At 45.0% G+C, this 14,091-nt stretch overlaps 1 protein-coding gene across 1 annotated transcript in view; it reads left to right on the top strand.

Moving 5' to 3' along the window:
* The window catches only part of LOC106583712 (collagen alpha-1(II) chain), an 89,842-nt gene that overhangs the window by 13,143 nt on the left and 62,608 nt on the right, over positions 1 to 14,091 (top strand). The window contains 4 exon segments of the mRNA XM_014168237.2: positions 2,308 to 2,409; positions 4,007 to 4,084; positions 8,590 to 8,634; positions 10,149 to 10,202. Of these exon segments, the coding sequence (XP_014023712.2) occupies positions 2,308 to 2,409; positions 4,007 to 4,084; positions 8,590 to 8,634; positions 10,149 to 10,202 (279 nt within the window).

Genomic DNA, 14,091 nt, shown 5'->3' with positions numbered 1-14,091 from the left:
GTTGGTTCATTGTTGTGTCTGTAGTGGATGTGAAACTGGCCTGTTGGTTCATTGTTGTGTCTGTAGTGGATGTGAAACTGGCCTGTTGGTTCATTGTTGTGTCTGTAGTGGATGTGAAACTGGCCTGTTGGTTCATTGTTGTGTCTGTAGTGGATGTGAAACTGGCCCGTTGGTTCATTGTTGTGTCTGTAGTGGATGTGAAACTGGCCTGTTGGTTCATTGTTGTGTCTGTAGTGGATGTGAAACTGGCCCGTTGGTTCATTGTTGTGTCTGTAGTGGATGTGAAACTGGCCTGTTGGTTCATTGTTGTGTCTGTAGTGGATGTGAAACTGGCCCGTTGGTTCATTGTTGTGTCTGTAGTGGATGTGAAACTGGCCTGTTGGTTCATTGTTGTGTCTGTAGTGGATGTGAAACTGGCCCGTTGGTTCATTGTTCTGTCTGTAGTGGATGTGAAACTGGCCCGTAGCATGTTGGCTGGAGTACATTGGTGACATCACACCATTGGTGACGTCACGCCAACTGCTGCTCACATACTGACAGACTTGTCTCTTGCTCTGTTGGCTAAAATGGTTGGCTCTGAGTGGAATGTGCACAGTATTTGCTTATGCCGCCAATGATTTTACTTACATAACTCTGGTAGATTTATTTGACAGGGACAATGCACCTGATCTCTGTGAATCTGTCAAGTTTAGCTAATAGTCTCTGACCCAGCCAGGTGAACAGGAAGTGGTTAGCAAGTGCCAGATGTGGAATTGGAATTTCTTTTACTTTCTAAATTGACTGGAAATGAAATGGAATTGACCCCAACCCTGGTTATAACACTGGATATATTGTCCTCAGGTCAGCTCCAGCATGTTTTCATCTTTGATAATGGAGATGTTTTTTATTTTTACAATTACTCTTTTATTCACATTTTCAGTCTACAATTTGCTTTTCCAATTTGGCATTTTTGTATTATTATTTTGTACCTGCTACTATAGAAACATTTGCAATTAAGTCTTTGCACCAAGATGAAAGAGGAATGAACTCACACAGTGTTGTGAACACATTCCTTGAAGGATCATTTGTCAGAGCATGCAGTGTGGTATGCTGGGTTTCCCAGACATGTGCTTCAAACCTTTTTACCTGTCAACTTTTTCCTCTGGTTGTTGAATGAGCTACATCTCATCTCCATAACACCTATTATTGGGACTACGGATTACGGTGATTAAAGAAATATACCGGTTTAGATTCTACTATTGAGTTTTAATACAACTTTAAGTACATAGACATAACACTCACACGTTTTGACATGAACTGTCTGTAACTCGCAAAGTCAAACATCAATGACTCACAGCAAAGGGCTGGTTGACATCATCCGTTGACTGAGGGAAATGTTTGCCAACCCTTCATTTCATGTAGTTATCAGGAAGTGTTTGGAAAGGACACAGTTGGTATTAGGTTGCTGTAACAATATCTGCCTGGCCAGGTTGTAATCATGTATTCCAGGTAGTAACATGCCGCAGGCTGCATCTTGGAATAGAGGCTGTTTACATGCTGGATTTCTGGATTTTTTTTCTCAACATTTTTTTAATGTAAAATCAGTTGTTTTTTAAAATGAATTTATTATTACTGAATAACGATATAAATTGGTGTTCAGTTGCCAAGTGGGATAGTTTGAAAACAGTTGCCCAAATAATTACGGCAGTGTCCTAAGTGATCAAAATCTGATCCACTGCATATGAATTCTTCTGGACTTTATCCTATATTCAGACTTTTTCTCAGTAAAGTACAATTAGCCTAGATTGTCCTTTCTCTTCTGGTGATTTTAGTTTTAGCTGATGGCATGGGACTACCCTGTGCAGAGTACCAGCACCTACAGATCTAGAAATAGTCATTTTGAAAACAAAATGGCACCTACTGTACCTCTCTAAGAGAACTGTCAGTGGATATTATTATTGTCTCACATTGCTGATGGGCAGTTTCATGTCCCTGACTTGACATTTTCATCTGAAGTATCGGATCACCACACAATTTTTTTTCTTTGCAATTTTTGTGAGATTGTATTATATTTAAACGTCCTCCTGTGGATCAACTTATTTCTACTGTGACTGCCAAGGACATTGATTTATTTGATGTTGAAGTGTAGTGATGTTCAAAGTTCAGCATTTTTATTGTCCATTTGGGATAAAATTTGAAAGAAATATAAAAGCTTTCAGCTTTCGAGGAAGATTCCCTATTCAGATGACATACTATTTCTACTCCTAACTTATTCTTATGGACTTGAGGAATTATTCATCTAACTCCTCTATCTGTCTCCCGTCTCAGGGCAGTCCCGGGCCCCGTGGCAGAGATGGCGAGCCTGGTACCCCTGGTAACCCCGGCCCCCCTGGACCCTCAGGCCCTAACGGACCTCCCGGCCTTGGAGGAGTAAGTATCTCTGCAGAAATATCTGAAATAGCAGTTTGTGGTGCTATAGTCCCAAAATATATCAACGTGTGAAAGGGAAAGCACATGCAGAGAGCAAAATGGATGTGCTTTCCTCTTTTATGGATCATGGAGGTGTATCTCAAAATGACAAGGAGTGGGCTAGCTAATTCTATCAATAAAGACTTTGGGGTTGAAAATGGGAAGTGAAAGGGTGTAATATGGTGTAATAGTGAAAGGGTGTAATAGTGAAAAGTTGCAACAGTGAAAGGGTGTGATAGTGAAAGGGTGTGATAGTGAAAGGGTGTGATAGTGAAAGGTTGTAATATTGTGAGAGGTTTTGCACAGAAGAACTAGGCAAAGAAATGGCAGTCTAGAATGGTGGGATAGAGAGAGACACGGTGGAATGTTTTTCATTCCTGAGAAAAGAGGGGAGGAAGGAGGGAGAGGGAGAGGGAGGTGGATAGACAGGAGGTAGCATTATATATTTTGGGAAGGGGAGAAGAGGGGAGGAGAGGAAGGAGGGGAGGAGAGGGGAGGAGAGGAAGGAGAGACGAGAGGAGGAGAGGAAGGAGGGAAGGGGAGAAGAGGGGAGGAGAGGAAAGGGGAGAAGAGGGGAGGGGCTTTGAAGAAAACACAAGGAGATATTTGGTGGAGACAGATGAATATAGTTATAGTACACCGCTCACTGTCTCTACTGTTGTTGATCTGGTATCTATCCCCTCTACCATCTACTGTTGTTGAACTTGTATCTATCCCCTCTACCATCTACTGTTGTTGATCTGGTATCTATCCCCTCTACCAACTACTGTTGTTGATCTGGTATCTATCCCCTCTACCAACTACTGTTGTTGATCTGGTATCTATCCCCTCTACCATCTACTGTTGTTGATCTGGTATCTATCCCCTCTACCATCTACTGTTGTTGATCTGGTATCTATCCCCTCTACCATCTACTGTTGTTGATCTGGTATCTATCCCCTCTACCATCTACTGTTGTTGATCTGGTATCTATCCCCTCTACCATCTACTGTTGTTGATCTGGTATCTATCCCCTCTACCATCTACTGTTGTTGATCTGGTATCTATCCCCTCTAGCATCTACTGTTGTTGATCTGGTATCTATCACCTCTACCATCTACTGTTGTTGATCTGGTATCTATCCCCTCTACCATCTACTGTTGTTGATCTGGTATCTATCCCCTCTACCATCTACTGTTGTTGATCTGGTATCTATCCCCTCTATTATCTACTGTTGTTGATCTGGTATCTATCCCCTCTACCATCTACTGTTGTTGATCTGGTATCTATCCCCTCTACCATCTACTGTTGTTGATCTGGTATCTATCCCCTCTACCATCTACTGTTGTTGATCTGGTATCTATCCCCTCTACCATCTACTGTTGTTGATCTGGTATCCATCCCCTCTACCGTCTACTGTTGTCACACAGACAGAGACACACTGATCCTATTTAGTCATGCTGTGCTGTCTGAGAGTAGACTACCATGATAGATATATGCCTACTGTTATGACGAGAGTGTTCAAATATTTCTGTGGTCATATTACAGTGCCTTATTGATGCAATTTGTCTTCCAACAGAACTTTGCTGCTCAGATGGCTGGAGGATTTGACGAGAAGGCTGGCGGAGCACAGATGGGCGTGATGCAAGGACCAATGGTGAGAGAGATTATGAGATACATCATAACATCCTATGGAGCATCCAGAGTTAGGTTTGGGCCAACACCCTCCTATGGAGCATCCAGGGTTAGGTTTGGGCCAACACCCCCCTATGGAGCATCCAGGGTTAGGTTTGGGCCAACACCCCCTATGGAGCATCCAGGGTTAGGTTTGGGCCAACACCCCCCTATGGAGCATCCAGAGTTAGGTTTGGGCCAACACCCTCCTATGGAGCATCCAGGGTTAGGTTTGGACCAACACCCTCCTATGGAGCATCCAGGGTTAGGTTTGGGCCAACACCTCCCTATGGAGCATCCAGGGTTTAGTTTGGGCCAACACCCTCCTATGGAGCATCCAGGGTTAGGTTTGGGCCAACACCCTCCTATGGAGCATCCAGGGTTAGGTTTGGGCCAACACCCTCCTATGGAGCATCCAGGGTTAGGTTTGGGCCAACACCCTCCTATGGAGCATCCAGGGTTAGGTTTGGGCCAACACCCTCCTATGGAGCATCCAGGGTTAGGTTTGGGCCAACACCCTCCTATGGAGCATCCAGGGTTAGGTTTGGGCCAACACCCTCCTATGGAGCATCCAGAGTTAGGTTTGGGCCAACACCCCCCTATGGAGCATCCAGGGTTAGGTTTGGGCCAACACCCTCCTATGGAGCATCCATGGTTAGGTTTGGGCCAACACCCCCCTATGGAGCATCCAGGGTTAGGTTTGGGCCAACACCCCCCTATGGAGCATCCAGGGTTTAGTTTGGGCCAACACCCTCCTATGGAGCATCCAGGGTTAGGTTTGGACCAACACCCCCCTATGGAGCATCCAGGGTTAGGTTTGGGCCAACACCCTCCTATGGAGCATCCAGGGTTTTAATTTGGGGAAAACAGACTTGGTCTTCATTATTTAATTTTTTGGAGTTTACTGAAAACTCCAACGAGCTGGCTGGCAGCTGGCATCACATCCAGCTGGCATCACATCCAGCTGGCATCACCTCCAGTCTCTCAGCCAGAGGGAAAAGAAGAGCACACTCACTAGAGTCAACCCCCTACGTCTCTACCTACACCCCCTGGTCCCTAACACAGCGTCTTCACTGAGAGTCAACCCCCTACATCTCTACCTACACCCCCTGTTCCCTAACACAGCATCTTCACTGAGAGTCAACTCCCTACGTCTCTACCTACACCCCCTGGTCCCTAACACAGCATCTTCACTGAGAGTCAACCCCCTACGTCTCTACCTACACCCCCTGTTCCCAAACACAGCATCTTCACTGAGAGTCAACTCCCTACGTCTCTACCTACACCCCCTGGTCCCTAACACAGCATCTTCACTGAGAGTCAACCCCCTACGTCTCTACCTACACCCCCTGTTCCCTAACACAGCATCTTCAATGAGAGTCAACCCCCTACGTCTCTACCTACACCCCCTGGTCCCTAACACAGCATCTTCACTGAGAGTCAACCCCCTACGTCTCTACCTACACCCCCTGTTCCCTAACACAGCATCTTCACTGAGAGTCAACCCCCTACGTCTCTACCTACACCCCCTGTTCCCTAACACAGCGTCTTCACTGAGAGTCACCCCCCTACGTCTCTACCTACACCCCTTGTTCCCTAACACAGTGTCTTCACTGAGAGTCACCCCCCTACGTCTCTACCTACACCCCCTGGTCCCTAACACAGTGTCTTCACTGAGAGTCACCCCCCTACGTCTCTACCTACACCCCCTGGTCCCTAACAGTGTCTTCACTGAGAGTCAACTCCCTACGTCTCTACCTACACCCCCTGGTCCCTAACACAGTGTCTTCACTGAGAGTCAACTCCCTACGTCTCTACCTACACCCCCTGTTCCCTAACACAGCATCTTCACTGAGAGTCAACCCCCTACATCTCTATCTACACCCCCTGTTCCCTAACACAGTATCTTCACTGAGAGCCAACTCCCTACATCTCTACCTACACCCCCTGGTCCCTAACAGTGTCTTCACTGAGAGTCAACTCCCTACGTCTCTACCTACACCCCCTGTTCCCTAATACAGTGTCTTCACTGCGAGTCAACTCCCTACGTCTCTACCTACACCCCCTGTTCCCTAACACAGCGTCTTCACTGAGAGTCAACCCCCTACATCTCTACCTACACCCCTTGTTCCCTAACACAGTATCTTCACTGAGAGCCAACTCCCTACATCTCTACCTACACCCCCTGTTCCCTAACACAGCTTCTTCACTGAGAGTCAACCCCCTACATCTCTACCTACACCCCCTGGTCCCTAACACAGTGTCTTCACTGAGAGTCAACCCCCTACATCTCTACCTACACCCCCTGTTCCCTAACACAGTGTCTTCACTGAGAGTCAACCCCCTACATCTCTACCTACACCCCCTGTTCCCTAACACAGTGTCTTCACTGAGAGTCAACCCCCTACATCTCTACCTACACCCCCTGTTCCCTAACACAGTGTCTTCACTGAGAGTCACCCCCCTACGTCTCTACCTACACCCCCTGTTCCCTAACACAGCGTCTTCACTGAGAGTCAACTCCCTACGTCTCTACCTACACCCCCTGTTCCCTAACACAGCTTCTTCACTGAGAGTCAACCCCCTACATCTCTACCTACACCCCCTGTTCCCTAACACAGTGTCTTCACTGAGGCAGTGAGCCACACCACCCAAACACACACACACAGACTCCAAACATTCACCCACACTCCGCCTACGAATGGACATAGAGCGCCATTGATAAGCCGCTAGTCCGTTGCGGCGGTGGATTTGTCCGCAGTGCGCCCTGCTGAAAAGATGACTTTCCATTCCCTTCCTGTCAGTAACTGCTCTGTGCTGTCTCAGGGACGTTTGCTTTGGCTGCTGCCCTGCATTTCTCCACTATAATCAGTCTAAACACCAACACTATGAATACTGTGTTTTAGAGAGCATAAAAGGTTGTCTTACTGTTGTCCAAGTGCCCTTTCATGAGTGGAGGAGTGGAAATCATATGTTTTATTATTTTAACGTCTTCATTTTTCTTAGTGATAAAGTCTAGTCTGCGACTGAAATGCCACCCTATTCCCTTTATAGTGGACTACTTCTCCCCTACTTAGTGCACTGCTTTTGCCCAGTACCCATAGATCTCTGGTCATAAGTAGTACACTATGTAGGGAATAGGGTGTGGTTTCAGATGCAAGCCCTCGACATTCTCACTAAACTCCAGATCAGGTACATTTTCTCATCGTTTTGTTTTTGGTCATGTAATGATTTTCTCTGTGTGACAGATTTGGCTCATCACCTGTATAGAATGTGAAACGTCTCTCTGTCTCTGAGCTCTGAGTAACGATGCACGATGAGGTTGAGTTGACAAGAGTATTACACCTGCTGACAAGATAAGTCTTTATAAACTGGAGGAGATTAACGTTAGATCAGTGAGCAGCGCAAGGATTACGTTGAGGATTTCACCCACTGCTTTTATGATCTTATTAATGAAGAAACAAGGTGGCTAACGTGGGTTCAAGCCTCCCACTTCAGAGTACAACACTTCTGGCCCTGACCTCTGAACTACAGAGAGAGAAAGAGAGAGAGAGAGGGGGAGGGAGGGAGGGAGGGAGGGAGAGAGAGAGAGAGAGAGAGAGAGAGAGAGAGAGAAAGAGAGAGAGCGAGAGAGAGAAAACAGAGGGAGAAAGAAAGAGAGAGAACGAGAGAGAGAAAGAGAGGGGAGAGAGGTAGAAAAAGAGAGAAGGAGTCTGAATGTGGAATTCCAAAACAATTTATGGTTCTGACAGGCAGGAGGCAGGAGGGGGACAGGTAGCAGGCAGGAGGGAGACAGGAGGCGGGTAGCAGGCAGGAGGGAGAAAGGGGGCAGGCAGGAGGGAGACAGGTAGCAGGCATGAGGGAGACAGGAGGCGGGTAGCAGGCAGGAGGGAGAAAGGGGGCAGGAAGGAGGGAGACAGGAGGCAGACAGGAGGCAGGTGGCAGGCAGGAGGCAGGCAGGAGGCAGACAGGAGGCAGGAGGGAGACAGGAGGCAGACGGGAGGCAGGTGGGAGGCAGGAGGCAGGCAGGAGGCAGACAGGAGGCAGGAGGGAGACAGGAGGCAGACGGGAGGCAGGTGGGAGGCAGGAGGCAGGCAGGAGGCAGACAGGAGGCAGGAGGGAGACAGGAGGCAGACAGGAGGCAGGTGGCAGGCAGGAGGCAGGCAGGAGGCAGGCAGGAGGCAGACAGGAGGCAGGCAGGAGGCAGACAGGAGGCAGGCAGGTGGGAGACGGGAGGCGGGGTAATGAGTTTGTGTTGCTGAGTGGAATAAGCCAATAATAATATGTTTTCTAACACAAGAGAAGGGAGAAGTTTAAGTGGAAAAACACACGTCTATCTCTGCACCCCCCCATTCTGAAATATGTCAAAGTTCATTATGAAAATGAGAAACTAACATATTTTTTAACGTTGAATTGTTTGAAGGTTGGTTGAGGTTGTGATTATGTTGTTATTATCTAACGTCTCGTCTGTCTCTCTTTCTCCCCCAGGGCCCTATGGGTCCTCGAGGGCCACCTGGCCCCTCTGGAGCTCCTGTAAGTACCTGCAAATAAACACACACACACACACACACACACACACACACATGCGCACATACACACACTCCCGGCTACAAGCCCTGAAAGTTATAACCTTATATAACATTGGGTACTGTAGATGCTCACAACCACTTTTAGTTCAGTCCAGAGCCATATATACATTTCTAATCATATACAGATATACAGTCTACTGGTACATTATGATATGGCTGTGGTTCTTTACAGTAGTTTGTCCCATAGTGCTCCGTCAAAGAACTTCACAAAGTTTTGTATTGAGTTGAATTATTAGTCAGTAGTCTAGTTCTCTTCATGCTGAATGTGTATAGATGAAGGCCTGAATCAAACAGTGAATGAATACATGACGTGAAACTAATACAGAGAGTCTATAGCATAACGTAAACACAGAGTAGACATTAGATATGGTTACTATGGTTACTGCACACAGCAGAATGGTTATGGTTACTGCATAACAATCAACCAAATCAATCACATTTATTTATAAAGCCCTTTTTACATCAGCCGATGTCACAAAGTGCTGTACAGAAACCCAGCCTAAAACCACAAACAGCAAGTAATGCAGGTGTAGACCACAGAGTAGACATTGTTCCACACACTGTAGCTTTATTTGTTCCTGTGCTACATTCCCTTCCAGAGTAGAAAGATGGCATTGAATACCTTCATGTCCCAGCTGCAAGCTGCAGGTGTTTATCCTACCGCAGACAGACAGACAGACAGACATACAGACATGCAGTGCAGCACCTGACAATTTACCTTTCATAGGGCTCAAATAGTATTGAAGGTGTTTCAAATAGTGTAAACATTTGTTTGAGTCTGCCTGGAGAGCCAGATGGACGGGGATTACAGTTCTGTGACTATTCTATTAGTCCTATTGCTCCAGGCAATCGTAGCTAAAGTACTTGAAAGAGATCAAATCCTATTTGAACCCATGTATGTTCCTCAGCCCTCCACCCAAAGCCCCTCAGCTCAGCTCCTCTCCTACCTCTCCTCTAAAGTAATTCAAGTGGAAGGTATTGCCAGCCAGCCAGGGGACATGACTGAGCATGAAGCCCATGATTTGGGGAACCACTGCATTTTTTTCCCCCCACCCTCCTCTTGGTAGAGACATGGCCCCTGGAGGGGAATAGGAAAACACTCTGGTTTGGTGTGATTTGATATTGCTGGGGTATTTGGAGTTCGCTGAGTAAGAAGATAGCATACACACAGTAGAGGATATCACATGCTATCTCTACCAAAACTTACTCTTGAGGAATTCTAAACTAGTGAGGCCATCATAGATCCGTTATTGTTGTACTTTTACCATACTTTTAGGTTTATCAAAAACACCAGTGTATATTTTAAACCTCCTGTAGTATATCCTTACAGTAATATCAGCTAAGAAATCAAAGGGAATATTACACATTATTAAAAGAACAATAGCCATCTAAGGTCATCAGGTTCACTTCACAGACGTCTCTAATCTGCCCTCTCTATTTTCTTCTCTTCTATCCCAGGGTCCACAAGGTTTCCAAGGCAATCCCGGAGAGGCTGGAGAGCCCGGATCAGCTGTAAGTATCCCATAATAGTTACCCACAGTGTGAGGGCATTTTCAACTACCCTCTTCCTCATACACACACACTAAAGCAGACACACACACACACTTACACACACACACACACACACACACACACACACACACACACACACACACACACACACACACACACACACACACAAACAAATATACACACACACGGAAACTGTGAGCTATGAGGACATATTGAGGGCTAACCTAGGGTTGGAACCAGTTCAAGGAACAGAACCCAGAAAATAACTCAATTATTTGAGAAATAGAACCCGAACCGAAAAACAAAAGTGATCTATACTGTTCCGGAATATCAACGTTATTTTAAAAGCATGGGAAAGTTATTTTACTTTCCAAGCATTTTTTTCCAGTCCCACAAAAATCACAACAAAGCGCCTATGCAAAGCCCTCACTCTGAGACTTATGCCGCATTCACGTGCCATTCGGAATTAGGAAACTCAAAAATGTTTGACTTGTTAACTGGTTGAACTGCGGCATAAACTACAACCAGTTAGCAAGTCTAAAATGTCATACTTCCGACTAGCACATGAACACGGCATTATTCCACCTTCCGCCTGCTGGAAATCTTTGCCAGTGGGTGTGCATGTAGGCTACCTGCCCCTCCCCTCTGAAGCCTAGGTTACTGTAGCCTAGGTTACTGTAGCCTAAGTTACTGTAGCCTATGTTACTGTATCCTACTGATGACATTACAAGTGTTCAGAATTCATGGAGAGATGTTTAATTACAGAAGAATGGATTTACTTTTTCATTGCTAGTTAAGGATACTATAGTTATCACGTTTCACATTGGATTTATTAACTACAAAAAGGTAAGATGTGTTTTTAATTATAGTGCTGCTCTGCACACAGAAGCTTGCTAGCTTGTTGCTCTGGTACAACGTTAAACCAGCTCGGAAGTTCAAACAGCGGTGGCCGCTGATTGGCTGAATACCCTGGCGCGAGGTGGTTGTTGTCAACAAAGCAGCATGACAGAATTATGAGGCTAAGTTTTCAAACCGCTAGTTTCTTTGAGAAATATATAAATCAACCTGTGCATTTAAACAACAACGTAAATACACCTATTTCACTTTTGCATGTCAAAATCTGAATGACCACTGCTGCACATGCTGCCACTGTTTTGAACAGATTAGATTATACTGTATACTAATGAACGAGTGCACCAGGGAAAATACAATCATTTCATTTAACCTATATTTAACTAGGCAAGTCAGTTAAGAACCGATTATTATTTGCAATGACGGCCTACCCCGGCCAAACCCTCCCCTAACCCGGACGACGCTGGGCCAATTGTGCACTGCCCTATGGGACTCCCGATCTCGGCTGGTTGTGATACAGCCCGGGATCAAACCCAGGTCTGTAGTGATGCCTCTAGCACTATGATGCAGTGCCTTAGTCCGCTGCGCCACTCAGAAGAAATGAGAAACTACTGACTAAGTGAAACACATTATCTAACTGGGGCTAGCTAGCTAACATAACGTCACAAAGCATTATCTAAATGGGGATAGCTAGCTAACATAACATCACAAAGCATTATCTAACTGGGGATAGCTAGCTAACATAACAAGGCATTATCTAACTGGGGATAGCTAGCTAACATAACGTCACAAAGCATTATCTAACTGGGGCTAGCTAGCTAACATAACGTCACAAATCATGATGCGCTAGCCAGGTAACTTTCATTCTGAAATAACTTCATATTTAGTCAGACATTAGTCTAAAAAGACTTGAAATTGGCATGGGAGGTAACTAGCTAGCAACCCAAGCTTATCAAAGGTAGGTAATTGGTTAATTTGACCAACAAAAAAAAAATCAACCAAACTATTTCTCAAATTTTCTCAAAATGACAGAAGCTGGCTAATTAATTTGATCATGGCTTGTGATACACTTGGTTTTATGCTGTTTTAGTCCACACAACATGTCACCGACAGTAGAACCTGACAAGCAAATCAGGGAGAAACAATGAAATTGGTGTAACGGGCGTCGTATAGAGGGGACCAAAACACAGCGTGTTGAGTGCTCATGATGAATTTATTAACTCAAAACACTAATAACAAAAGGAAACAATCAACTTACAGTTCTGTCAGGTACAAAGACTAAACAGAATGCAACTTCCCACAAAAACCCAGGAAGAAAAACCCCTACTTAAATATGATCTCCAATCAGAGGCAACGAGGACCAGCAGCCTCCAATTGGAGATCAACCAAAAAAATAAAAAATAGAAATAGAAAACCTAGAACTAAAACCTAGAAATAGAATACATAGAAAAACACAAAAACACCCCCGTCACGCCCTGACCTACTCTACTATAGAAAATTACATCTTACTAGGGTCAGGACGTGACAATTGGCCATGCTTTTTTGTCCTACCAGATCCGCTATGAGAAGGTTCTAGATAGTGTATCCCTCTGTCCTTCCACTCTCGTTGGATGTAGTTGTCCGGTTTATCAGGTCACATGCTCCTATGACTGTTAGGATAATTTATTTACAAGTCAATTACAATTAGCTTTTTGCTTTTGCTTTTGCTTTTGCTGCTTTTGCTTTTGCTGATAGATCAGGTCTAGTCACGTCTAGGTTCCCATCTTCAACCTAGTGTCACGTGGCACGAGAGACTCATCGGGTGGAGACTATAGCGCAGCCCCAGAAGTTCTGATTGAACGCACATTTGAGAGCCCAAGGACAGTCCATTTACTTTGTGCTGTTATAATTTATGCTATGGGCAGTTCCCCCTCATAGCAAATAGCTGGCAACACAATCCAAGCAATGCTCGCACTGTCTCTGCGCCCACGGAGGTGGATGTGCCGCTACTGGCAGTCACTGAGGGGCAGAGAAGTAAATAACTGAACAATATATATTTGAACCAGGAACATTTACACATTCCATGAATTATGTAATATATATATACTTTTTTAACAAAAATATTTCTTTTTTTGGGACCAATCACAAGTGGGATGCCGCCCTTAACGCCCTAATGTGCGAGCCGCCACTGTGTTCAAAGACATTCAAAGTTCCTCCATAGATGCCCTTCCTCTGTAGGTATAATTCTGTGGGCCTAATTCAGATAATGCCTGTGATAACAAGATGCCCAGCGCTTACAAGGCAAGCTTCGTTCATCCTCTTTTGCTCTCTCCTCGCCTTAAAAAATGTCAGTTGTATCTCCCGCCCTACACTGTGACTGTCAGCACAGTGTGTGTGTTTGTCTTTCATTATGATTAAACCATGCTGTTACGGCAAAATATTATTAGCTGTTAATGACTTTCCTATACAGATTCAATCGCTTACCAACTCCATAGCAAGATGCTCTATCCGCACTGATTGGTAATTTAATGTCGCAATAATGTAAAAACGTGTTCAGAACTATATTTAGCTGGTCAGAACAGTTGAACAGAACGGAATAAATTATGGTTCTGTTCAGAACGAAACGATTGGAAAATAATTTTTAACACTGCTGTGTTAATCTTCTCCTGTGTAGAGCAGATCAGTATCCACACTCTTATAGCTCAGACACACCGATAGGATTTTCAAATGTTTGTGTTCACACAGCAAAGACCTTGGAAGTCGTCAGCCACTCAGCCATGTTAAAATACTCCAAAGCTGAATGTGGTAGTAGCGTTGTTTGGCAATTCATGTCCGTGTGTGTTGCTTATGGTCTTGATTCGTAGCTGGCTGCGCTTATGTTGCTATTTTGTAGAAATCCCTTGTCGATACTATCCAGATGGCCACAGCTTGATAACTACTTAGCAATATGACAAAGAAACAGCTTAATTATTTTATCTTTATTTAACTAGGCAAGTCAGTTAACAACAAATTCTTATTTACAATGTCAGCCTAGGAACAGTGGGTTAACTGCCTTGTT

Source organism: Salmo salar, chromosome ssa22 (genome assembly GCF_905237065.1).
Source record: "Salmo salar chromosome ssa22, Ssal_v3.1, whole genome shotgun sequence".
NCBI lineage: Eukaryota > Metazoa > Chordata > Actinopteri > Salmoniformes > Salmonidae > Salmo > Salmo salar.
The sequence above is the reverse complement of the archived record's forward strand: the minus strand, read 5'-3'. Positions and strand labels throughout refer to the sequence as shown.